Source organism: Dendrobates tinctorius, unplaced genomic scaffold (genome assembly GCF_039654945.1).
Source record: "Dendrobates tinctorius isolate UK_male_01 unplaced genomic scaffold, ASM3965494v1 ptg000196l, whole genome shotgun sequence".
Lineage (NCBI taxonomy): Eukaryota > Metazoa > Chordata > Amphibia > Anura > Dendrobatidae > Dendrobates > Dendrobates tinctorius.
This window is the reverse complement of record NW_027361863.1, coordinates 6,345,368-6,372,155: the sequence shown is the minus strand read 5'-3', so window position 1 is coordinate 6,372,155 and position 26,788 is coordinate 6,345,368. Positions and strand designations below refer to the sequence as shown.

The window sequence follows — 26,788 nt, the reverse complement described above, 5'->3', positions numbered from 1 at the left end:
GATTGATGGAGGTCTGACTGCAAAGTCCTCCACCAATCAGAGAATGGGGAACTTTTATCCCAGTTAGAATGGAGTGGAAGTGAGCGCAACTGACCACCACCGCTTTCATAGGCCTGCCTAACATTGTGCTTGTTTTTTCAGGTAGACCCCATAGAGAGTAAATGATTACTCAATACTTGATAGATTATCGAGGTGCTCGATCAAGTGGCGAGTAGTACTGTGCTCAAGAGCTTGGATCCCCATAAGTGAATTATCTGAAATGGGTTGAGAGAGTGAGATCATTTTTGGGTCCTCCGGAAAAATGCTCAAGTTTGCCATTCACTTCGATTCGAGTTCTGAGCACTCGGGCATTTCACTGCTCGATCCTTTTATATATCACTAGTGTTTCCGGTGACTTAAATTACAAAAAGTACACAATGTAAAACAATGGTAAAGTGACTTGATCAATAGAAAATATTAAGCATTGTTTTGGTGGAAAAGTAGCTCATAAAAAAGTTCCATCCCCCCAATAAAAAAAAAATCCCAATAAAAAACTTGTGCATTCTTACATCATAAACGACAGCTCATTGATTTCAATGGACACATGTAATTTTTTATTTTTTTCTTGTGGTGGCACTACCTAGAAATTGAACACTTAGTTCCATTTTTTTTTAAAAGGGGTTTGCCCAGGCTTGGGACAAAAGACTGCAGTCAATTTATGGTATGTGACTACAGACTGCTGAATCATGACAGCATGTGGTGTGTCAAGCACACGGTCAAGTGACGGTGTGTATACAACTTGCATACTTACGGTCGCATGCAGACTAGACTATTTCATCTTTTATCAATTCACTCCTATGTAGAAATGCTGAACATGTCTAGTTGGCATGTGACTGCAAGTATGGAAATCGCACACATGAGGTCTTGTTACCGCCCGCTCACAGCGGCGATATAGGGGAGGTGTGACAGCCATTACAATTCAGCAGTCTACAATCACAAAGAGTGATTGCAGATTTTTTTTTTCCAAGCTGAAAAAAACCCATTAACAGATTTTAGACGATCGCTTGAGTTCCAACGGTGGAAATCCAAATGATCAACTATTTTTGGAAGAACCTTCTAACAAAAAAGGTCTGTCGAAGCTAGACAGCCCCCTTTAGACTTTGCTCTGTAGTAGACAAGGTGACAGACTCTGAAACTTTTCTTCGTATATTTTTTTTTCTTTTAGCTTCTTAGTATTCTATATTTAACTCTACTTAATAAAACTTAACGGCAGAATGAGCCGGCACCATCGCTACCTTGATTTTAACACATTTTTCATAATGTATCAGCGCTCAGCTGGAAATCTGCATGTGCCTAGGATGAAATTAATAGGAAAGACTCAAGTCTTGTAAAGCAACTCTCTAAAAGTTGGTGCAGTAAGACTTATTAACATTTTTCTTGAAGGAATGTAATAACTGGATCAAATATTTGATGGATTTCTATCCTAGCTGAAATATGATAAGGCTTTCCAACCTAATTCTAAACTACTTATCCAAAGATCACAAGCAGCCAACATTTTTTTTTTTTATGTCCAAATTAAAAAAACAAAATAACAAGATAAATATTACTGGTATTACATGTTGACAAAATTCATTCTGAATGGAAAATTCCAATCACAAAAAAACGCGCTTGAAGATTATCGGAGCTCCTTCAGAAATAATTGGACAGAGAAGGGCATGCGCTGCGACCTCTCCGTTCCTGACTGAGTGCATCAATCTCGGCATCTACTAGACATTTATGGATTATCCTGTCAATAAGTCTCCTTAATGGTCAAGAATTTCACAGGTCAGAATAAATGTTGGCATTAGAGAAGTAAACTTACTCAACAGCAACCCTAATATTATTTTTCTTTTCTTGTTAGATTTTCACATGGGCCAAACGAGCTCACACACATGAAGCAAAAACATTTTTGTCTTCTGATGCTCACTTTTTAGCTTTGCTATGTAGACTGGGACTGTGATGGTCAACGTGTGACTGGACACACCGCCTCCAGCAGGGCGAATTTCTATGGCACATGTGACCCTGGATACACTGCCTCCAGCAGGGCGAATTTAAATAATATAACGTGCAGCCGGATACACCGCCTCCAGCAGGTGAATTTCAGAATTACACGTGTATCTGGATACACCGCCTCCAGCAGGGTGAATTTAAATAATAAAGGGAAACACCAGGGAAACCGATAAAGTGGAGGGCCCTGCGATAGGGAACAGGCACGTGGAGACCTCCTGCACTCCCCTGAGCCAGTCTCTACACTCCTAACAGTCCCTATACAGGCTCTGCACCTGTTGCCGAGCTGGAACCTAAGAACCCTAGCTCGCCCTGCACCTAGTCCTTTCTAATGAAATGGACGGTGCAGAAACTAATCCCACCACTGCACTGAAACACACAAAAGGAAAGTTACAAAACAGGGGTAACACCACTTAGCTTTGCTCTGTTGCTCTTGCTCCCAGCAACAGAGTCCACCACCAGAATTCAGCTTCCACCTGAAGCTACTACACCAGAGCTCTGCCTGAGCTGCAAGGAACTCCTCTCTGTAGTTCCTTCCTCCACCAGACTTGGTTGGAAATGAGCAATATCACCAACAGTGACTGAGAGCACATGACACACCTTTATAGTTAAGCCAGAGGAATCACACCTGTTAGTGATTCCCATGTAATAACGCCAACCACCACCGGGGGCAAACCAGGACAAAAGACACCACTGTGCAATGACCTTAATGGCCACCGGGGGAAAAACCAAACTTAAGCACACAGCTTAAGGAAAATAAAAGGTTACATGTGCTTTTATCTGTCATCATCCAACATGGATCATGACAGTATTTATCTGTCATCATCCAACCTGGATCATGACAGTACCCTCCCTCAATGAGGGGCCTTTGAACCCTCAAGACCGCTCCTCATCAGGGAACCACCTACAGCGGGGACGCCCAAGTCCAGAGTTCACCCCAGCAACTACCTGAACTTCAGGTTGATGAGAAACGAGCACCGCTGGTATCGGCAATGTATGTTCTGGAGGCACCACACATCTCCGAAGCGTCGACCTGGGGAACGAGTTGTGTATGTGTATGTTTGGGGGTAACTCGAGCTGGCAAGACTCTGCAACACACTTCCACTGGATGTTTTCTGGTGGCCACCCATACATACTCTTTCATACACAGGTCCGGACCTGAACGTTTATTGCCACACATTCGTTTGTCACAATTCGGTGAACTCTTACTGGGATTGACAACAGAGGCGTCCCCGTGTCACCACACTTAGACCCCCGCAATTCACCAAGGGGTACACAACCCTCCGACCCCTCCTACTATGAAGTCTGCGCCTCCCAGGGTTGGCTAATGGTGAGGGTTGAGACTTGCCCCTACTCTCCTGCAGAACCTCAGCTGCTACCACTGGAGAGGAAGGGGATGTTTGTAGAGAGACGGCAGAGACAGTAGCCCCTAGGCAGCAGCCCTCACATGACTGCTCCCAGCTGACTACTTCCCTAGTCCGCCAATCTAAGACCGAGGTGTGTTTTTAGACCAAGGGGGGCCCACAGCGATAGGTGCTGGATTTCCCTCCAAGGGGTAGTATGACTGGGACTCGTCATGATGTTCACTATACAGCACAATGTCTTCTACGACTTGGTTTAACCCCCCCTGGCTCAGTGGGACAGAGTCAATGGCCTGGACGCTTATGGGTCTGTCCGGCACCTCACATCCCAGACCATGAGTCTGGACAAACTGAGCATCCACCAGACTGACTTCAGCTCCACTGTTCACAAGCACCGGTATGCCCTCAGGTACCTCGCCAACCATCACCTCTGCTGACATAGTACCTTCTGAGGGTGAGGAGGAAATATACACTCCCAGGTCATCTTCCTCCACACGACCAGGGGGGCACGGCTTCTCTGACAGTACAGAATTTTCGGCGTCAGTGCCAAGGACTAAATCATTAGTCTGCTCACTACAAGGACGTACCCCTTCACCTTGGGGAACACCAGGCAGCACCATGAGGACACCGACTCCACCCACCTGCCTGGGTACGTCCGCCTGTATAAGCAAGTCCTGCTCCCCAAGCTAAAAAAAAAAGAATGAAAATTTCAGTTATTAAGGGGTAAACTGAGCACTGAATATGGTAACTTGTATGTAGGGATGAGCGAGTAGTGAAATACTCAGACTCACTGTACTCGTTACAAGTAGCTCCTAGTACTAGGGTACTCGTAACGAGTAGCGAGTCCAATGTAAGTCTATGGGAAATGCGAGTAATGGGCAGAGAATGTGTGTGGGCGGAGACTATGTGTGTGTGGAGAATGTGTGCGCGGGTCTGTGGCACTGTATGTGTGCGGGGCCTATGCGGGCATCATCCGATGGGACTACTTGTCCCATCCGGTTATGCCGGCTACAGTGACAGCATTAGCGGATGATGGGAAAGTAGTATTCCCATCATCCGGCTAATGTGGTGGTGAATGTAAAAAAAAAAAAAAAAAAGACATACAGAACATGCAACACATAACATAGAGTGTTTACACATAACATACAATACATAAAATAGAGTAGGTACTCACCGCACATACCTAATTCCCCGAAGCCATCGATCACCTGTAATAAACATAAAATAATAAAGCAACCTATACTCACCTTTCCGCCGTAATCCCATTAATAACGAGCGTCCCACTTCGATCTCCCGTGGAGAGCAGCCGCATCGGCTGATGTGACAGCTCTCCAGGGGCTCCAGCGATACAGTGATGCTGCCCGGCCAGCCAATCACAGTAATGCCACAACAAAGAAGACTGTGGCTTTACTGTGATTGGATAACACATGCCGGCAAGAGATCTGAATATTGCGAGGCGAGTAGTGAAATTTACTCGCTAGGATTCGAGTATCGCGAGTACCTCACTACTTGCCGAGTACCGAATCCTAACGAGTATACTCGCTCATCCCTACTTGTATGTAGTCCATCAGTAATTATTTATAAGCTGAAATCGGCCCATGCAAATTTATCTTTACATTAAACATTTAAAATCAGACAAAACACAATTTTTTCCCACAGTTTTTTATCTAATAAATAATAAAAAAAAAAAAGCTACAAGACATTTAATATAATTCCATGAATAATTTCTGTCATCGTTTAAAATGAATACAACCTAGAAAATACAACATAATGGAAGAATAATTTAACATTTTGATTCCAAAAGTCCCAAACGATTCCGAACGTACTTTCTGTACAGTTTATAATGAAAGCAATTTGGAGAAATAATACTGTCTCAGCTCGCGGGTTGTAAATGCAGAGAAAATACTCGCCATTATCTACATTATAAATGCAGCCAATAAGCCATAGCAGAATAGTCCTGCTGCCATCATCCTCCACAAAAAAAGTTAAAATTTCTTTAGATACACACATAAGCCTAATATGTCCAGGAACTGTTCCAAGTGTCACGTTCTTTGACTTGCCATCAATTCTTTCAGTAGTAGGCAGATCCTTTTTATCAAAATTCTGCCAGTACTATATGTGCTGGAAATTTTTTTGACGTCCCAGCATTCATTACTCTTACCATAGTTTAATGGATTGATTTCGCTGATATGATAGTGCATTTCTCTTACATGCTTGTATACAAGTTGATAGAGAAGAGAGCAGGAACAGAGAGAGACAGAGATGCCTCCCTACTTGCTGTCATCCATCTAGTTGTCTTTGCTACAAGAGTAGAGCTGGTAAAAGGATGCGAAAGATGACACAACTAAACTCAGCTGTGCTTCACCTCCACCCACAGAGATCTTATTTGAAAGGTGTGAGTCATCTGTACTGTAATTTCTCACCACTTCCTAATCATGCAGGAGGTTAGACCAGGAGATCAGAGCTCACACACTGGGATTCCTGCCCTAAGCTGTGGTGGGGGCATGTTCTTTTATCTGCTGTGTTGTTGCCTGCTTATGATTGGGCAACTCATACAGGGTGAAGAAGTACATGCCCGCCAGTGAAAACTATCTGATAACACCCGCTTGGACTTAACAAAATTTGACTCATTAGGTGCTGAATACTTTGCTAATTTGTCTGCAAATCAGAGGTAAAATTAAATAACAAAAACAAAAATGTTATTCCCCTCTGCAGCCAATATTATATAATGTGTCCAGTTCAACATCAAAAAATTAGTGAAAGGTCCTCTTTGATGATGACAAGTGATAGTGCAGGGTCTGATGTTGGAGTATCTACCATAGGATGGGGGCTATATCAGTATGTTAAAATGTGCAATTTATAGCTAATTTCATTTTATTTGCCTGGACTCGGTTTTAAAATGTCACTAGACAAATGCTATTTTTCTGTTAATACTTTCTTTTTCTATTTTTTTATGTTTACTATTTTTGTAAATTATTTCTTATCTTTCAATGTTAGCAGCGATTCCTGGTCAGAAGAGAAATAACACGTCAAGCAAACAATTTATTTAGTGTATATACACTCAACAACAAGGGCAATGTCTTTCCTATCTTCGATTGTGGCCTGGAAGGCTTCAATCTGCCCTCCGGTACTTCACAATCTGTGAAATCATAAGAACTGAGATTTGCTGTGGCCAAAAAGGTCAATGTAATAATTACACCTTCAGCAATCTGACGGAGACTTGCAGTAAATTCTAGTAACACTACGTGCTTCTCCTACTTCTCACTTCTCCTTCTTCTCGACTCTCCATCATCTTGACTGGAGAAGAAGCTAAGGGATCATGCACATGACTGTCTAATGGCTTTATACATAGTTTTAATTGTTTAAAAACACATGCGACATGCACAAAAATTAACAGGTCAGTAAGACAATGTTCACACCACCCAAAGACTGAGACACCGGAAAAACACACAGTATGACAAACGTGCATGAATAATCTGTTGTAAAATATATGTAACAATAAGCAGCAAGTGCTAGTAAAAGATGATAACAAAAAGAGGGTAGTTAGTTGATACTTTTTTGCAAAAAATGTATACGAAGCCACTCCACTACGTCACGGTATACCCTTCTCAGAGCAGAAGGGTATACCGTGACGTGGTGGAGTGGCTTCGTATACATTTTTTGCAAAAAACATATCAACTAAATACCCTGTTTTTGTTATCATCTTTTACTAGCACTTGCTGCTTATTGTTACATATATTTTACAACAGAGTATTCATGCACGCTTGTCATACTGTGTGTTTTTTCTGTGTCATAGTTTTAATTGTGTAGAGCTGTGAAACGGGAACAATAGAATTTTTTTGCGCATACTGTATTATGCCTCCAAATTCATCCAAGGCTTTTTTTTCGAAATGGAGCCATGGAAATTTCCTAGTCCCTCCAATCCCAATAATCCCTACCATTTTCTAGGCTTGGTTTCTTTATCATATCCCGATAATCCAAGAGTATTAATCAAATCAAAGGAAAAATGGACATATTTATATTTATTTGTCGTGAAAATAACAGGGCTACAGGTACAGTGGATGCTATGAGTCCCACCAAACCGAGAGGGCTTGCCTATAGTATAACTAGTGATAGAAAACTAATGATGACCAAAAAAAAGTTGTCGAGGAGATGAAAGAACAGAAAGCGGTGCCATAACAAGTATGCAACTGCAAAATCTATACATCTACTTCTTCCAACATCTAACATGGTAAAATTTTATTCACATACTTCTGCTGTGTAAATTTATAAGCAAATGTGACACCACAAAAATAAAAAGTACTTTAAGTGACAGTGTGTCCAAGTTATTGAAAAGTATCAGATGAGGAGGGAATCTATGGTGACTCCAAGAGACCCACACCTGTCATTTCAGGTGACATTCCAGAGTAAGCTGTCATATGTGTGTGCATGAAGAATAACAATATTTCTGGCCCTATAACGACTTAAATACTGCATTTTTCACCTCTGAAGGCTCCAAGGCTAATTTTCTGTTGTCTCTGAGTTGGTGAGTGGAGACTAACTGCTATTATGTCTCCCATGCACTGTGCACAGACATGAGAGAATCCTCCTCTCCTGTCTATATGGAACACATGTTCAGAAGTAGCAAGATCATAAAGAGGGTTATGAAGCAATACTGAGCAGAGAATCTGTGAATCCATCTCTGAGAATTGCTAAACACTCAGTAGAATGTGGCAGAAGCATTTCCGGTCAGCATCTCTCTTCTCTGTAGCTCCTCAGTTGTCTTTCTTTCTACTTCTGCAGGCAGCATGTATCCTGATCCCCAACCTTGTCTCTGCAGATAATTTTGGCAGTTTTTTTTTTACGTAGAGTGATTTGTTAGGATTCATCACGGATTGGAAGAAGTGGCAGCATTTCTTATATTCAATCAGGTTCATGTCTAATCTCCTCTATAATTTTTTGGCAACTTCTTACTGATGTTATCTACACTACCCATGTGTATGATTTAAAAATATTTATATATGTATATATTATATATACTTTTCACAAAATTAGAATATCATCAAAAAGTGAATTTATTTCAGTTCTTCAATACAAAAAGTGAATCTCCTATATTAGAGTCATTACACACAGAGTGATCTATTTCACGTGTTTATTCCTGTTAATGTTGATGATTATGGCTTACAGCCAATGAAAACCCAAAAGCCATTATCTCAGTAAATTAGAATACTTCATAACACCAGCTTGAAAAAATGATTTTAAGATCTGAAATGTTGGCCTACTGAAATGTATGATCAGTAAATGCACTCAATACTTGGCCGGGACTCCTTTTGCATCAATTACTGCATCAATGCGGCGTGGCATGGAGGCGATCAGCCTGTGGCACTGCTGAGGGGTTATGGCAGCCAATGACAATGACTCTATATAATATTTGAGTTTCACTTTTTGTATTGAAGAACTGAAATATATTCACCTTTTGATGACATTCTAATTTTGTGAGAATACTTGTATATTCACAAGTATATATTATAACATCTAAAAATATATATTAAATATTAAAACAAAAAAGTTCCGCGGAGTAATATGGCAACACATCCAAATTGTGAAATATTTCTTGTTTTCCTGTTTTGTTTTGTTTGTTTTTTTTCACATACCCAAAATATATTATTTGGAGGTGCAAATAACACTTTAATAACGCTAGAAAAAAATTCACTGGTTCTCCTTCGCAGGTTTCTAGATGCAAAATAAATTATCTATACTGAGACGTCAAAGTGTGTAAATATGCACTGAAATGTCATTTTTACTTCTGGTTTTATGACTCGTGCATATGGTGAAAATCACAAAAGACTGTCATTTGCAAGAATCAATAATCACTCGCAATTCTTCAAGTATTTCTCTGGAGTATAGTAGTTTATATTTCTGCTCACAGATGTGGTAAAACGTGTTCACAGAGCATCTTAGAAAAGCTCTTGGTGATCAAATTCTGTAGCTCTGGAGGATTTAGGAAATGGAAAGAAATAATAACGCACAATGGCCTCTCATTTCTAAAAGGGAGTAAACGATAAACAATAAATCATAGGTTTTTATTAAAAAAGTGGTCATTTTTTTATTTGACTTATCCATATAAAAAATGCAGCAATATTCCATAATAAACTAGAGCATTTACAGTTACCAGACATTTGCACACATTAGCTCCAAACCCATAGAAACCTTTGGTTTTTAACCACTTGGTGTCCTGTGAGTTAAGAGACAAGGGATCCCTGAAAAGGCTAGAAGATAAAAGTGAACTTAGAGTGGGGCCACGTTTAGCAACAAACAAAATAGATTCACTATCTACCAGTGTTTTTAAGATTTTATCTTGACACTGAATGGGCAGATATTTCTTAATGACCGCAACAATATTATGATACTGGGGACTAAAAGATGTAGTAAAAGTAACTTTATTTGAACCATTACCAATATTATTGCATTTTGTCTTTTTATTTTTAGAGTACAGCAAATGGGCTCTATCCATATTATGTACCAGGTTTTTTTTTGCTCTTTCCAGATAATTGTATACCGAACCAGAAGAAAAACCCGAATTTGTAGTCAAAAAATAAATAAAAATTGAATAAAATATATATGCAAATATATATATAGTAAAAATAGTCATAAAGCCTGTATGAGATTAAAATACCTTTATTAAGTAATAGTAGTACAAATACATATAAAAAAGCGATGTGTGCTCAAAAATATTCAAATTATATATACACCTGTATAGGTTAATAAAACACAGCGTTCCTCATTAATAAAGAACCTATAATTGATCCCTCTATATATTTGCCCTTTAAAAAAGTGACATAAAGTATACGGAGCCAATCTAGGCTCAAACAAGTGTCTGTGCATAGAAACATGTGGTAATGCAATTAAACCACCAACAATAGAATAGAAACCAATATAATAATATAAAGTGCAAACTGCTTAATCCAAAAACAAGGGGGTGAAAAAGGTGGGACAATAGAGGGTATATACCTTTAAGGAGCGCTGCTAGATGAGCTACACAGACCCGACGTACGTTTCGGAATGAATCCTTCGTCACCCCCTTTTATTAACCTATACAGGTGTATATATAATTTGAATATTTTTGAGCACACATCGCTTTTTTTATATGTATTTGTACTACTATTACTTAATAAAGGTATTTTAATCTTATACAGGCTTTATGACTATTTTTACTATATATATATATATACATATATATTTTATTCAATTTTTATTTATTTATTTTTTGACTACGAATTCGGGTTTTTCTTCTGGTTCGGTATACAAGTCTTTTCTCGAATGGTCTACCATTCCTCCAGTAGCATACACTTATACACGTTGGAAATGGTAAATTAATAAAATTGTAATCATATTATTATTTATTTTTTAACGTGTTTTTTGTGGTATTGCTTAAAATCAGGTTAATTGGATCTATCTTTCCAGATAATAACTGGGATAACCTCGTTCACTTAATCTGGTGCAGGCTAAAGCCCCCGTTACACACTGCGATATCGCTAACAATATCGCTGCAAAGTCACCGATTTTGTGACATTACAGCGATATTGCTAGCGATACCGCTGCATGTGATACTTACCTCCGACCGCTCCCCCGCTGGTTATTGCTGATCGCGCGAGAAGCTCCTGGATCATTCCTCGTCAGTCACTTCCTGCGGCGCTTCCTGCTGTGATGATGAGCGACGCGTGGAGCCGGGCGGGAGGACGCAGGATCGCCGCGTCTGACAGGTAAGTAGCGACCCCCGACCCCAGCGATGTCGCTGGTGAGATCTGCCTGTGTGGCAGCTCACTAGCGACCACCTAGCGATGCACCAGCGATCCTGACCGCGTCATACTGCTGGTCGGGATCGCTGGTGAGTCGCTAGGTGTAACGGTACCCTAAATCCGCTTATTTTTTTACAGATGGATTCTTGTGTGCTATTTCTTTTTAGCCGAATCAATTTACCAATGGAATGTTTTTAATAGTATGTTTGGGATGATTGGAATTAGCCGGTAGAATACTATTACAGTACGTATTTTTTCTGTATGGTGAAATATTAATCTGATGTGTGATCAAATCACCTGTTAGAGTCAAGTCCAGAAAATTGGCTGAAAAATTATGTACTGAGCTGGTAAATTTAAGGTTGTAGTCATTGGTATCTAGATTATTGAAAAAATCACTAATAAAAGTATCTCCCAAAGCATTTTTATCCAAAATAAACACCAAATCATCAATATATCTTCCTAGCCAAACAATACCATCTTTATAAGGGTTATCATCACAAAAAATTAAATTTTCCTCCCATGTAGCCATGACTATATTAGCGTGCTTCCATGCTGACGCCCTGTGTTTGTAAGAAAAATCTATTGTTAAATGAAAAATAGTTGTGTTCAAGGAGAAACTCTATTGCAGAAATAATAAAATTTTGAATGTTTATATCATATGAGCTGTACCGATGTAAATAGTACCTAATGCATCTCAAAGCCATATGATGTGGGATAGAGGGATAAAGTCCCACCACATCACATAACAACCAAACATAATTATTCTGCCACTGTATTCTCTCCAAGACTCCAACAACATCCCTGGAATCCCCAAGAAAACTAGGTGTCAATGGGACTAGAGGTTGCAAAAAATGATCCACCCTTTCTCCATGCCTTTCACTAAAGGAACCTATACCAGAGACTATAGGTCTCATAGGTGGAGGAAAAATTTCCTTATGAACCTTAGGAAGTGAGTGATAAACTGGAATGATGGGATTCTCTACATACAGATACTTCATAATTTTGTTTGTAATGGCACTCGTTCCAAGCCCTTCATGTAACAAGACATTCATTTTTTTATTGAAATCTGATGTAGGATCCTGTCTCAACTCAATATAAGAACTTATATCCTCCAAATCCAGAAGCTATAGAGTTAGCATTGAAGGATGTTATCCACACCTGTTACTACTTCTTGATTATGAGGTTAAGAAATGTTTTTTCTACTTAAGAATGTTGGAGTATTCCAGAAGCAGTTTGAGACCATGAAGAAGGCGGCAGTTGTTACCGCCGAAACGCGTAGTCTGTTCAGCATTATGTCTGCATCTTGTTACTGAACTCTGGATTTTTTTAATTATCTGCAATAAAAATTCTTGGATTTTATTATACCACCTGAAGTTTCCGCTTGCTGGACATTTCTGCCTTGATTTCTACATTGTTGGACTTGTTCCCAGTCTTGGTCCGTGCAACACAGAGGAAACAGGTATTTACCATCCAGAGTTATATATATATATATATATATATCTTGGAGGGCCTTAAATAGACCTAGTAGTAAAATCACAGGAGCACGCAGGAGCCACTTGCAAAGCCCAACATGGAGCACAAGAGAGATTATGAACCGGGGTGAAGGGAACAGAGTCCAGATCTGGGACAGATGTGTGATACCAACAATCAGAAGAAATCCCTAGGTCAACATTCAATCTCCATAATAAAAGATAGTCTTTCTAAAGGCCCCGTCACACAGCAATCTCACTAGCAAGATCGCTGATTTTGTGACGCCACAGCGATCTCGCCAGCGAGATCGCTGTGTGTGACGGGGATCAGCGACCGCCCCCCCGCCGGGTATCGATGATCGTGCACTATCGTGCACGGCCGTTTTTTGATTGTTGCTCTCCCGCTGGCCAGCGCGCATCGGGAGAGCAAAGATCAGCGACGCTCCCAGCGCTCTAAGCAGGCGCTATGAGGTGGTATCCAAGGTAAATATCAGGTTACTAAGCGGCCCGCGTAACTTAGTTACCCGATGTGTACCTTAGAAACCTGCGTGCTGGCAGCTCCCGGCGCGAGCATGCAGGTTTCTAAGGTACTCATCAGGTAGCTAAGTGACGTGCGCCGCTTAGTTACCCAATATTTACCTTAGAGACCAGCGTCCTCTCTGGTGCTGATCGCTGGTGAAGCTGCCTGTTTGGCAGCTCACCAGCGATCATGTAGAGATGCACCAGCGATCCTGACAAGGTCGTATCGTTGTCGGGATCACTGGTGCATCGTTTAGTGTAACGGGGCCTTAAGTCTGGTAACCTTTACTACTGGGTGTTGATTGCTGACATAGGTCTACCTAATCCAGACAGATGTAAGGAGGTGGCAGGTCCCCTCAGCTGCACCCTTTCCTCCTTCTGTGTGACCCCCCTGTGTGAATATGCTATGTATTCATTATTGTAATGTCTTCATGTGTATTAACATGTACTGTATGTGATGCACTATTGCTAACATTTACCTGCTATGTCTGTATTCATGTTAGAGACAGGGATAGCAATGGGTTAAAATGTGGGCTGGGCCAGCAGCAGACAGGGAAAAGGAAGCTGCTGCTCCCAGTCAGAAGTTCGGGTACGCTAGCCCAGAGCAAACGTGTTGAATTGACGGGGCACTGACAGACTCACAGATGGAAGAGATCTGTTGCCTCAGACTACAAGAATTCAGAGGAGCTGGAAAGGACTCCAAGGACTCATGAGGGGTCCCCAGGACTAAACAGGACTGCAACAATGGCCCCAGATTCCAGCGCGTGGACTACTGCGCTGCTGCAGCTGCTGTGGGTCTGGCTGTAGAGAGTGCAGGGAGAGATCAGGAAATTATTTTTTTTCATTCTATTCCATCATCGTTCATGAAACGTTATTCCCTGTTGGACAACAGTTGCCTCATTGAACTCTATTTCTCCTGGACTACCGTGGCCGAAGAAAGAACAAGGTAAACTGTGGGCAAAGCTCTGTCGGTCTTGTCTATTTATGTACAAGGGACCGGGGGGGTGTTAGCTGACCGTTTTCTCAGTGGACACTGTGCCTTTAAATAACCCGGCCACAACTACCTCCCCTCAGTCGCCCTTGTTACACAGACAGCAAAATGCAAGAATAGTGGAGAATGCGTCCAATGGTCATGGAAATGGCATGACAAGGAAAACTCCAATGGGTGACAAAAACCTTAGTACCATTATGGATGCCAATTTTAAAGGAGTTTTAAAGGACTAAAATACTTATGACCTTGGAATGGATCATAAGTAACAGATTGGAGGGTCCGATACACACAATTGCACAGTGCATGGAGCTGAAAAACCACATTGTGTAATCACCTTTCTTGAGTACTGCAGTCTAGTTCCCATTTGCTTCAATAGGCTAACCACACAGTGTCCTACAGGATGGGGGTGCTGGTGGTGGACTGTCACCCACTGATCTGATAAGGATCCCAAGGGTTGGTCATCAATATCTCAGTCCTGGGAAACCCCTATTTGATCGACATATGTTTTCCTTTTGTAAATATACGGATGCGTGAAGGTAAGAGATCACGCGGTGTCACCATCCAACAACCCAAAGTAGTTTTCTTCCTGCGAATGAAGGAGCATTGTAAGTTCAGGAGGGAGCTATCCAATTAATTTGAGATGTATTTGATAAAATATCGTATGAAGAATGGTAAACTTTGTAAATGTATCAGCCTTTTTATATGAAAATGATTCTTTTTCTTATGCAAACAGCTTTCAAGTTGCTGAATACACGGCAGAGAAGTTTGAATTCCAAAGCTGCATTAAAAATCAGCAGGAAAAAATGGAGGGGTGACCGCCAGCCATAAATCTTGTAATATGTCTCGGAGCATTAAATCCTCAGTGATCTCTGTTTACTAAAATATGCTGATAACTATAATTGGAATGTTTCAGTCCCGAAGAGAAAGCTTTTATTTCCAAGTGAATTTCCGAGATGCAATAGGGCGAAGTTAACTGGAACAAAGCAACTGATCACTCAAACGCTTATAAATTATTATTATTTCCACTGGCTGTGAAGCGGATGTCTGACAGCGCATTGTGATAACTGGAACATAATTATTTCTGGTTTTATACCCCACACACATTCTATAACTGCAGAGCATTAAATCAAAAACATGGACGCTTGAGCAGTAAGTGTAAAACACCAAGAAGCTATATAGAGAGATAGACATCCACAGTCCAAAACTAGAAGCTCTAAGACCACGGAGAAGAGGAGCACCAGCTCCGGTTACCTATGTACAACCAGTTTGTTGGAGGTTTGAAATGTGTCAGGATGAAAATATCAGCAGGAAAAATCAGACCTGGGGTCAGATCGTACACTGGACATGTAGGGAAGAAGCTGGGGTTCTATCATCCATGGTCCACCCCCACAGTGATCCAGCCAGTTTTCCTAAACTGGTTGACCGGCTCCAGTTACCTCTGTGCAACCAGTTTGTCGGAGGTTTGAAATGTATCAGGATGAAAATATCAGCAGGAAAAACCAGACCTGGGGTCAGATCATACACTGGACATGTAGGGAAGAAGCTGGGGTTCTATCATCCATGGTCCACCCCCACAGTGATCCAGCCAGTTTTCCTAAACTGGTTGACCGGCTCCAGTTACCTCTGTGCAACCAGTTTGTCGGAGGTTTGAAATGTATCAGGATGAAAATATCAGCAGGAAAAACCAGACCTGGGGTCAGATCGTACACTGGACATGTAGGGAAGAAGCTGGGGTTGCATCATCCATGGTCCACCACCCACAGTGATCCAGCCAGTTTTGTTAGAGGTTTGAAATGTGTCAGGATGAAAATATCAGCAGGAAAAATCAGACCTGGGGTCAGATCGTACACTGGACATGTAGGGAAGAAGCTGGGGTTGTATCATCCATGGTCCACTCCCACAGTGATCCAGCCAGTTTTCCTAAACTGGTTGACCGGCTCCGGTTACCTCTGTGCAACCAGTTTGTTGGAGGTTTGAAATGTGTCAGGATGAAAATATCAGCAGGAAAAATCAGACCTGGGGTCAGATCGTACACTGGACATGTAAGGAAGAAGCTGGGGTTCTATCATCCATGGTCCACCCCCACAGTGATCCAGCCAGTTTTCCTAAACTGGTTGACCGGCTCCAGTTACCTCTGTGCAACCAGTTTGTCGGAGGTTTGAAATGTATCAGGATGAAAATATCAGCAGGAAAAACCAGACCCAGGGTCAGATCGTACACAGGACGTGTAGGGAAGAAGCTGGGGTTGCATAATCCATGGTCCACCACCCACAGTGATCCAGCCAGTTTTGTTAGAGGTTTGAAATGTGTCAGGATGAAAATATCAGCAGGAAAAATCAGACCTGGGGTCAGATCGTACACTGGACATGTAGGGAAGAAGCTGGGGTTGTATCATCCATGGTCCACTCCCACAGTGATCCAGCCAGTTTTCCTAAACTGGTTGACCGGCTCCGGTTACCTCTGTGCAACCAGTTTGTTGGAGGTTTGAAATGTGTCAGGATGAAAATATCAGCAGGAAAAACCAGACCCTGGGTCAGATCGTACACAGGACATGTAGGGAAGAAGCTGGGGTTGTATCATCCATGGTCCACCCCCACAGTGATCCAGCCAGTTTTCCTAAACCGTTTGCTAAAATAACAGCTTGCACCCATTATCGGTAATTAAGGGTGCGCTGATTCGATCCCTCTCAGATGAAGTTGTAGCTGTGTCCTTAAGGCTTGGTGCACGTGAGCGCATTTTTTTTGTCATCCGAGAAAATCTGATCAATTATGCAAATGACACTCTGATCAAACTCTGTTCAGAATCTGATCAGAGTCAGTATAGTATGATCCTATTCTCACAAGATAAGGAGAACATGGAGAAAAAAAAATCTCCATCTTCTTCATTCTGTGAGTACGTGGAAATCGGACTGAACTCAGATGTCCTCCAAGTGCAATTTGCTGTTTCCACCAACTCAATGACTTGCATCAGAATATTAGATCACACTCGGGCACGCGGCAATTTTTTTTTTTGACGTCTCTGTCAGGAAAAAATTGGACATGTGCACGGCCCATGGACTAACATTGGTCTGGCTAAGAAAGGAAGGTGAGTTTTTGCCACTGTGGGTAACACAACAGCATTTTGGACTAGGGACACAGAGTTAGGAATTTTTTGTTTCAGGGGTCACATTTCAGGACCCTTTTTTTTTGGGGGGGGGCATATTTTTATTCTTAGGGCAAAATATGGCCATAGTTTTCAGGAGGGGCCACAGTGTAGGGCATATTTTTATTCAGGAAAACACTATATTATTCTTTAATCATCAGCAGAGAGTGGGGGATATTTTTCAGGAGCAAAGAGTTGGACTTTTATAAAGAGGGAACTATATGTGACACTGTTATATCTCGTGTTCGTATGTGTCTTTTAAACACGAGTTGCCGTGATGGTCTGGGCCGGATGAACAAGAAAAAATAAGAAAACAATTTATTTATTCTACTGCTGTAAACATGCATAACTTAAGTTGTGAGACCACTCATATGATTACCCATATGGCTACCAGTACAAATCACCAAGACGTTTCCAACCTGCTATTTCAGACAGATTTACAGTCGTTAACTGATCGGTGACAATTTTCCCTGCACAGGTTCACTCCCAAACACTCGCTGTGCAGGGAACTACAACTCAGCCCCACTCACTTGATTGAAGCTGTGTTGCAACCAATGATCAAAATATAATTAAATGGTGAAAAAAATGGCAAATTATTTTTAAATGGAGCCAGTATAGAAAAAAAAGCAAAATAACTCACTTTAAGAACAATCAAATTGGCATAAATAAGACATAATCTCTATTCACACAAGTCAATTTCAAGAACATACCCTGAATCGAACTTTTCCGTTTGTGTTCATCTGTAAAAAGAGGCGGTGAGGACCATTCCAGTTTCCATACACAATATCAACTTTTCCATCCCTATTGAAGTCGGCTAGAGCTACACCACGACCATGCTGGTAGGCGTCATCGACACCTGTAAAAGAAAAAGTGAAAATACACAAAATTGGATGACAGTCACTGTAGATACTATTGTGCTCCCATTAAAAATTGCGGCTGACAAAAGCTCCTTAAAGCATATCTGTCCTTTCACACAAACCTGTAGAAGAGCACGGTCTTGCTACCTTCATGCGGTTTTGGTGCACAACCCAATCTAATACATCCAGGAGCTGCGGCCCCTAATTTCCTTACTTTTATAACTTGCCATCTATTCGTTTTCAGTAATTATTCCCCTTCATCAGTTTCTTTGTGAATGCAGAATTTCATGCAGGTTTCTTCCATTACAACCATTTTCTATGGATGCTCATGATTTCTAAATAGTCATTTTTTATGCCTGTTGTCAAGTGTAATCCATCTTCAGCAGCAGACACCAAGGTAGATTGCAGGAAATGGGGGCTTTTCAGAGAAACTTTTAGATCAGGCACGCAAGTCACTAGAAAATAACAGCAGCAATACACGCTGAGAAGAAGGTAAAAGCCGTTTCATCTCCTGTAGTGACACCACATAATTAGGGACAGGCCTTTGTCTTTCTACAGTAAGTGGGATCTGGATTTTGCCTTTCTACAGAAGGTGGACACAGGTACTAGTCTATCCATAGTAAGAGAGGGTGGGTCTCTGTCTCTATATAGTAAGTGAAGGTGGGTCTTTATCTCTCTATAATAGGTGGTAGTGGGTATTTGTCTCTCTGTTAGAAGTGGGAGTGGGTCTCTGTCTCTCTATAGTAAGTGGGGCAGGTCTCTGTCTCTCTATAGTAAGTGAGGCAGGTCTCTGTCTCTCTATAGTAAGGGCAGGTCTCTTTCTTTTTATAGTAAGTGGAGGCAGGTCTCTGTCTCTCTATAGCAAGTGGGGGTGGGTCTCTATCTCTCTATAGTAAGTGAGGCAGGTCTCTGTCTCTCTATAGTAAGTGGGGCAGGTCTCTGTCTCTCTATAATAAGTGAGGCAGGTCTCTTTCTTTTTATAGTAAGTCGAGGCAGGTCTCTGTCTCTATAGCAAGTGGGGGTAGGTCTCTGTCTCTCTATAGTAAGTGAGGCAGGTTTCTGTCTCTCTATAGTAAGTGGGGCAGGTCTCTGTCTATAGTAAGTGAGGCAGGTCTCTGTCTCTCTATAGTAAGTAAGGGCAGGTCTCTGTCTCTCTATAGTAAGTGGGGCAGGTCTCTTTCTTTTTATAGTAAGTGGAGGCAGGTCTCTGTCTCTCTATAGCAAATGGGGGTTGGTCTTTGTTGCTCTACAGTAGTTAGTGCAGGTCTTTGTCTTTCTACAGTAAGTGCGACAGGTTTTTGGCTTTCTACATTAAGTCAGCAGGCCTTTGTCATTCTATAGTAAGTCAGAGAAGGTCTCTGTCTCTTTATAGTAAGTGGGGGCAGGTCTCTGTCTCTTTATAGTAAGTGGGGGTGGGTCTCTGTCTTTCAATAGTAAGTCACAGCAGGTCTGTGTCTCTCTATAGCAGGTCTCTGTCTTTCTACAGTAAGGGGGTGAGTCTCTGTCTTTCTATAGTAAGTGAGGGCGGGTCTCTGTCTTTCTATAGTAAGTAGGGGCAGGTCTCTGTCTGTCTATAGTAAGTGCGGGCCAGTCTCTGTCTTTCTATAGTAAGTGGAGGTGGGTCTCTGCCTTTCTATAGTAAGGGGGGGAGACTCTGTCTTTCTATAGTAAGTGGGGGCCAGTCTCTGTCTTTCTATAGTAAGTGGAGGTGGGTCTCTGCCTTTCTATAGTAAGGGGGGATGGGTCTCTGTCTTTCTAGGGTAAGTGAGGGTGGGTCTCTGTCTTTCTATAGCAAGTCAGAGTAGGTCTCTGTCTCTCTATAGTAAGTGGGAGTGGGTCTCTGTCTTTCTATAGCAAGTCAGAGCAGGTCTCTATCTATAGAAAGTGGGGGCAGGTCTCTGTCTTTCAATAGTAAGTGTGGCAGGTCTGTCTTTCTATAGTAAGTGGGGGTAGGTCTTTGTCTTTCAATAGAAAGTGGGGGCAGGTCTTTGTCTTACTACAGTAAGTGGGGGTGGGTCTATTGCTATAGTGAGCAGGGGTGGGTCTTTGTCTCCATAAAATAAGTAGGGGTGGGTCTATGTCCTTCTACTATAAGTTGTGGTGGGTCTTTGTCTCACCACAGTAAATGGAGGTGGGTCATTGTCTTTCTACAGTAAGTGGAGGTGGGTCATTGTCTCTCCACAGTAAGTGGAGGTGGGACATTGTCTTTCTACAGTAAGTGGAGGTGGGTCATTGTCTTTCTACAGTAAGTGGAGGTGGGTCATTGTCTTTCTTCAGTAAGTGGAGGTGGGTCATTGTCTTTGTACAGTAAGTGGAGGTGGGTCATTGTCTTTCTACAGTAAGTGGAGGTGGGTCATTGTCTTTCTTCAGTAAGTGGAGGTGGGTCATTGTCTTTCTACAGTAAGTGGAGGTGGGTCATTGTCTTTCTTCAGTAAGTGGAGGTGGGTCATTGTCTTTCTACAGTAAGTGGAGGTGGGTCATTGTCTTTCTTCAGTAAGTGGAGGTGGGTCATTGTCTTTCTACAGTAAGTGGAGGTGGGTCATTGTCTTTGTACAGTAAGTGGAGGTGGGTCATTGTCTTTCTACAGTAAGTGGAGGTGGGTCATTGTCTCTCCACAGTAAATGGAGGTGGGTCATTGTCTTTCTACAGTAAGTGGAGGTGGGTCATTGTCTTTCTACAGTAAGTGGAGGTGGGTCATTGTCTTTCTACAGTAAGTGGAGGTGGGTCATTGTCTTTCTACAGTAAGTGGAGGTGGGTCATTGTCTTTGTACAGTAAGTGGAGGTGGGTCATTGTCTTTCTACAGTAAGTGGAGGTGGGTCATTGTCTTTCTACAGTAAGTGGAGGCACGATTTTCGTTCTCTGTTCCTGCTTTCCTCTCTGTTAAACTGTATACAAGTATAATGAAGAGGTGGGTTTTCATTTCACAGCAGTCAATCCATTAAACCATGGTAGGAACACTGCATGCCAGGAAGTCAGACAGAGGAAGTTCCTTAATTATAGTGGTGGCAAAATGCTGACAGAGAAGCGGCCCACTAAAATGAATGAAAAGCAAGATACCGAGTATCAGAATTGAAAGCATAAGGACGGGCTTTTTCCTGTACATACTAAACTTGTATTTGCACACAGTTGCTCTCGTTTTGCATAAAAGGTCAAGGCCGCTTTATATTCCCATCTTGTTGAATGATTATACAGCATTTTCACTAGTAGGGGTCACTAGAGGGAGCGCACTGCACTGCAGATGTATTTACAGTATACGGTAAATCTTCTGGGAATGTTAATGGGAGCTTTGTAAATCCATATGACTGGCATCATTTTATCATTTGCTTATGAAAAGGAAAAAAAGGGAACTGAAGAGATGTTTGGCTACAATACAGGTATAATAAAAATGAATTATCAGAGAACTACATATCTATTAAATACTAACACCCCATACCCCTCAATAGGCCATTCAATGCCCAGGGCCAACACAGATTATAATGATACACTCTGCTGGCACTATAGTGCATTGGTGGCACTCAGCTAGCACTGTTGGTTTATGGCATTATTTATGTGACCTGTAGAGTAGCATTGCTTATATGTACAGTAAAGCAGCATAACTTATGTGTACCAAGGAGCAATATTGCTTATGTATGCTGTATCACAGTATTATTTATGTCTACCATAGAGTAGCATTGCTTATATGTGCAGTATGGCAGTATTATTTATGTGTACCATGGAGTAGCATTGCTTATGTGTGCAGTATGTCAGTATTATTTATATGTACAATGGATTAGCATCACTCATGTGTGTAGTATGGCAGTATTATTTATGTTTACCATTGAGTAGCATTGCTTATGTGTGCAGTATAGCAGTATTATTTGTGTGTACAATGGATTAGCATTGTTTGTGTGTGTAGTAGGGCAGTATTATTTATGTCTACCATAGAGTAGCATTGCTTATGTGTGCAGTATTATTTATGTGTACCATGGAGTAGCATTGCTCATATGTGTAGCATGAAAGCATTATTTATGTGTACAATGGAGTAGCATTGCTTATGCTTGTAGTATGGCAGTATTATTTATGTGTAGAATGGATTAGCAGGGATTATGTGTGTAGTATGGCAGTATTATTTATGTCTACCATAGAGTAGCATTGCTTATGTGTGCAGTATTATTTATGTGTACCATGGAATAGCATTGCTTATGTTTGTAGTATGGCAGTATTATTTATGTCTACCATAGAGTAGCATTGCTTATGTGTGTAGTATCGCAGTAGTATTTATGTGTACCATGGAGTAGCATTGCTCACGTGTGCATTATGGCAGAATTAGTTATGTGTACAATGGAGTAACATTGCTTATGTGTGCAGTACGGCTATTATTATTGATGTGTACTGTGAAGCAACATTGCTTTTGTGTGTAGTGTGGCAGTATTATTTATGTGTACCATAGAGTTGCATTGCTTTTGTGTGCAGTATGGCAGTATTATTTATGTGTACCATGGAGTAGGATTGCTTATTTGTACAGTATGGCAGCATTATTTATGGGTACAATGGACTAGCACAACTTATGTGTGTAGTATGACAGTATTATTTACGTGTATCATAGAGCAGCATTGCTTATGTGCGCAGTATGGCAGTATTATTTATGTGTACTGTGAAGCAACATTGCTTTTGTGTGTAGCCTGGCAGAATTGTCTGCATAGACACTGCACAAAGGCCCAGTTTAACAATTTCTCTCCAATGCACAAGGCAGTATAATTTGATGTAACAGAATAGCATCTGGTAAATGGTATAATCTAAAAAAAGTGCTAAAAGGTTATTTTAATCAACACTTGAAACCCGAGGCCTCTGTACTTTTACAAGTCCTATTTTTATTAGGGATACGGAACATGAAAAATTTGCTTGTTCATTGAATGTTCTATTTCAGAACCATATTTCCTCAAATTAAAACAGCAAACCTGATTATCTCTCATTTTTAATATCATTAATTCTATAAGTGCCTGTAGAGTGTCCAGGGTTATATATTCTCTAGCATTGTTCAGATGCAGTAGTTTGGTAAATAATATTAATTATTACCAGGACCATTATCCTCTTCATACCTGAGAAGGGGGGTTACATACAAAGTTATAGATATCGTTAACAGTAAACAAATTTACAATGACAGACTGGTACAGAGGTGAGAGGACCCTGTCCTTGCGGACTTACATTCTACAGGATAATGGTCAAGAGACAGAAGGTCGGGGTTACAGCAGCTCTGGTGGTGATGAGGCGGCAGCTCGGGTGGTGGTGAGGCGGCAGCGGTGAGGCGGCAGAATGGTTATTGCAGGCTGTAAGCTTTCCTGAAGAGATGGGTTTTCAGGTCCCGTTTGAAAGATCCGAGGGTGGTGGATAATCGGACGTGTTGAGGCAAAGAATTCCAGAGGATGGGGGATAGTCGGGCGAAATCTTGGAGGCGGTTGTGTGAGGAATGAATAAGTATGGAGGAGAGTAGGAGGTCTTGGGAGGATCGAAGATTACGTGAGGGAAGATATTGGGAGATAAATAAAAAAGAAAAAATGCCAGCTTACCCGGTTAATTCAAAAGAAAAGCTGCTGTACTGTATAGGCTCTCAGCAACGGATAAATGACAGGAGCTCTTGCCAACAATAATTGCGAAAAGGAGATAAATCCAGCGAGCCAAGTTTGAAGTACTTAAAAAATCTTTTTCTTTATTTCAAACGTAAATTAAAAATATTTATCCATAGCAGCATATTGTAGATGTAGGCAGAAATAGAAAAACTTACTGCTGTAAAGCGCACGGCAAGACGCGTTTCGGCTAAACCTTTATCATTGCCATAATATTGGGAGATAAGTTCAGAGATATAAGGAAGGGACAGTTGTGGATGGCTTTGTAGGTCAGTGTTAGAAGTTTGAACTGGATTTGTTGGGGAATTGGGAGCCAGTGGAGGGATTTGCAGAGGGGAGAGACAGGGGAGTAGCAAGAAGAGAGGTGGATTAGTCGGGAAGCAGAGTTGAGGAAAGACTGGCGTGGTGCAAGAGAGTTAGCAGGGAGGCCACAGAGGAGAGTGTTGCAGTAGTCAAGGCGGGAGATGATGAGGGAATATACAAGAGTTTTAGTAGATTGAGGGTTGCGGAAGGGACAGATTCTGGAAATATTTTTGAGTTGGAGGCGACAGGAGGTGGCAAGAGTTTGGACGTGTGGTTTGAAGGACAGGGCAGAGTCGAGAGTTACTCCGAGGCAGCGGATTTCAGGTGCGAGAAAGAGCGTGATCTTGTTTACCATAATAGATAGATCGCGTAGGGAAGATACGTGAGATGGAGGAAAGATGATAAGTTCAGTTTTGCTTACATTGAGTTTTAGGAAGCGAGAGGTGAAGAAGGAGGATATGGCTGATAGACACTCTGGAATTCGGGACAGCAGAGAGGTGACATCTGAGCCAGAGAGGTAGATCTGAGTGTCCTCCGCATACAGGTGATACTGGAAGCCATGGGATTTTATGAGTTGTCCTAGGCCAAGGGTATAGATGGAAAAAAGTAGGAGCAGAGCCTTGGGGGACTCCAACAGAGAGAGGGCGGGATGAGGAGGTAGTGTGGGAGTGGGAAATGCTAAATGTGCGGTCTGAAAGGTATGAGGCAATCCAGGACAGGGCAAGGTCTTTGATGCCAAGGGAAGAAAGAATCTGTAGCAGTAGGCAGTGGTCGACTGTGTCGAAGGCAGAGGACAAGTCGAGAAGGAGGATGGAGAACTGTCTGTTAGCTTTGGCTGTGAGTAAGTCATTAGTAGTTTTGGTCAGGGCAGTTTCAGTGGAGTGGTGGGGGCAGAAGCCAATTGGAGGATGTCAAGGAGGGAGTTAGATGAGAGGTGGGAGGAAAGTTGAGCATGGACATGCTGCTCAAGGAGTTTGGAAACAAACGGGAGCAGTGATATGGGGCGATAGCTGGGCATAGTAGTTGGGTCAAGGTTTGTTTTTTTAAGGATGGGTGTGATGGTGGCATGTTTGAAGGCAGAAGGGAAGGCACCAGAAGTTAGCGATAGGTTAAAGAGATGGGTTAGGGCTGGGATGAGCGTGTTAGTGAGGTTGGGGAGCAGGTGGGAAGGGACCGGGTCAAGTGCACAGGTGGTGAGGAGTGATTTGGAAAGGAGATGAATAAGCTCTCCTTCAGTGATGTTGGAGAAGGAGGTTATTAGGGAAGGGCAGAAGTCCGGTATGTGGAGTGGTTGGGTTGGTGGAACAGTAAAGGTTTGACTTGTTTGGTTGATCTTGTTTTTGAAGTAGGTGGCAAAGTCCTCGGCAGAGATGAGGGGAGATGGAGGTGGCAGTGGTGGGCGAAGGAGAGAGATAAATGTGCTGAACAATTATTTTTGGATTGTAGGATAATGAAGATGCAAGGTTTGTGAAATAGGTCTGTTTAGCAGAGGTGAGGGCTAATTTGAAGGCAGGTGTAGCTTGTTTGAGAGCAGTGAAGTCGTCTGGCAGGCGTGTTTTCTTCCAACGCCGCTCTGTGACCCTGGATACTTGTCAATGTTTTTTTGGTGAGGTTGTTGTGCCAGGGTTGCCTATTGATTCGTCGCACTTTGCCATGCATGAGAGGGGCGACTGAGGCTATGGCTGATGTGAGGGTGGCATTGTAGAAAGCGGTGGTGGTGTCCATATCGTAGAGTGAAGATATGGAGGACAGAGGTACACTCCCTGACAGAAATTATGTCGCTTATCCATATTATGTAAATAAAAGCTTATAACTAGTGTTGAGCATTCCGATACCGCAAGTATCGGGTATCGGCCGATACTTGCTGTATCGGAATTCCGATACCGACTTCCGATATTTTTTCAATATCGGAATTCGGCATCGGAATCGGAAGTTCAGTTGATTGACAGCCTGACGTCATCATGATGCGCGGTGTGTGCGCATCATGATGCGCCGTCATTTCGGGCCTTCCGGGGGTCTCTGCCGGCCTGCCGGGGGGCTGTGCCGGCCTGCCGGGGGGCTGTGTGGACTGCCCGGGGTCTGTACCGGCCTGCCGGGGGGCTGTGCCGGCCTGCCGGTGGTCTGTGCACCCTGTGGGGGTCTGTACCGGCCTGCCGGGGGGCTGTGCCGGCCTGCCGGGGGGCTGTGCTGATGTCCGGGGGTCTGTGCAAGCATCGTCCGATGGGACTACAAGTCCCATCTGGCGATGCCTGCTACCATGACAGTGATTGACACATTAGCCAATGATGGGACAGTAGTAGTCCCATCATCCGGCTAATGTGTTAAATGTTAAAAAAAAAAAATACTACATACATACTACATGCATGCTACATACATACTACATGCTACATACATACTACATATATACTACATACATACTACATACATGCTACATACATGCTACATACATGCTGCATGCTACATACATACTACATACATACTACATACATACTACATGCATGCTACATGCATGCTACATACATACATGCATGCTACATACATACTACATGCATGCTACATACATACTACATGCATGCTACATACATACTACATGCTACATACATACCACATACATACTACATACATACTACATACTACATATATACTACATGCATGCTACATACATACTACATGCTACATACATACCACATACATGCTACATACATACTACATATATACTACATACATACTACATGCATGC

General features: G+C 42.0%; 1 protein-coding gene across 9 annotated transcripts in view; it reads right to left on the bottom strand.

Annotated features, from left to right (window-relative positions):
* Positions 1–26,788, bottom strand: part of CRTAC1 (cartilage acidic protein 1) — a 792,023-nt gene that overhangs the window by 142,869 nt on the left and 622,366 nt on the right. For all 9 annotated transcript variants that reach the window (XM_073552828.1, XM_073552833.1, XM_073552829.1 and 6 more), the window contains one exon: positions 17,995–18,140. In XM_073552828.1, the coding sequence (XP_073408929.1) occupies positions 17,995–18,140 (146 nt within the window). The remainder of the gene's footprint in view (positions 1–17,994; positions 18,141–26,788) is intronic.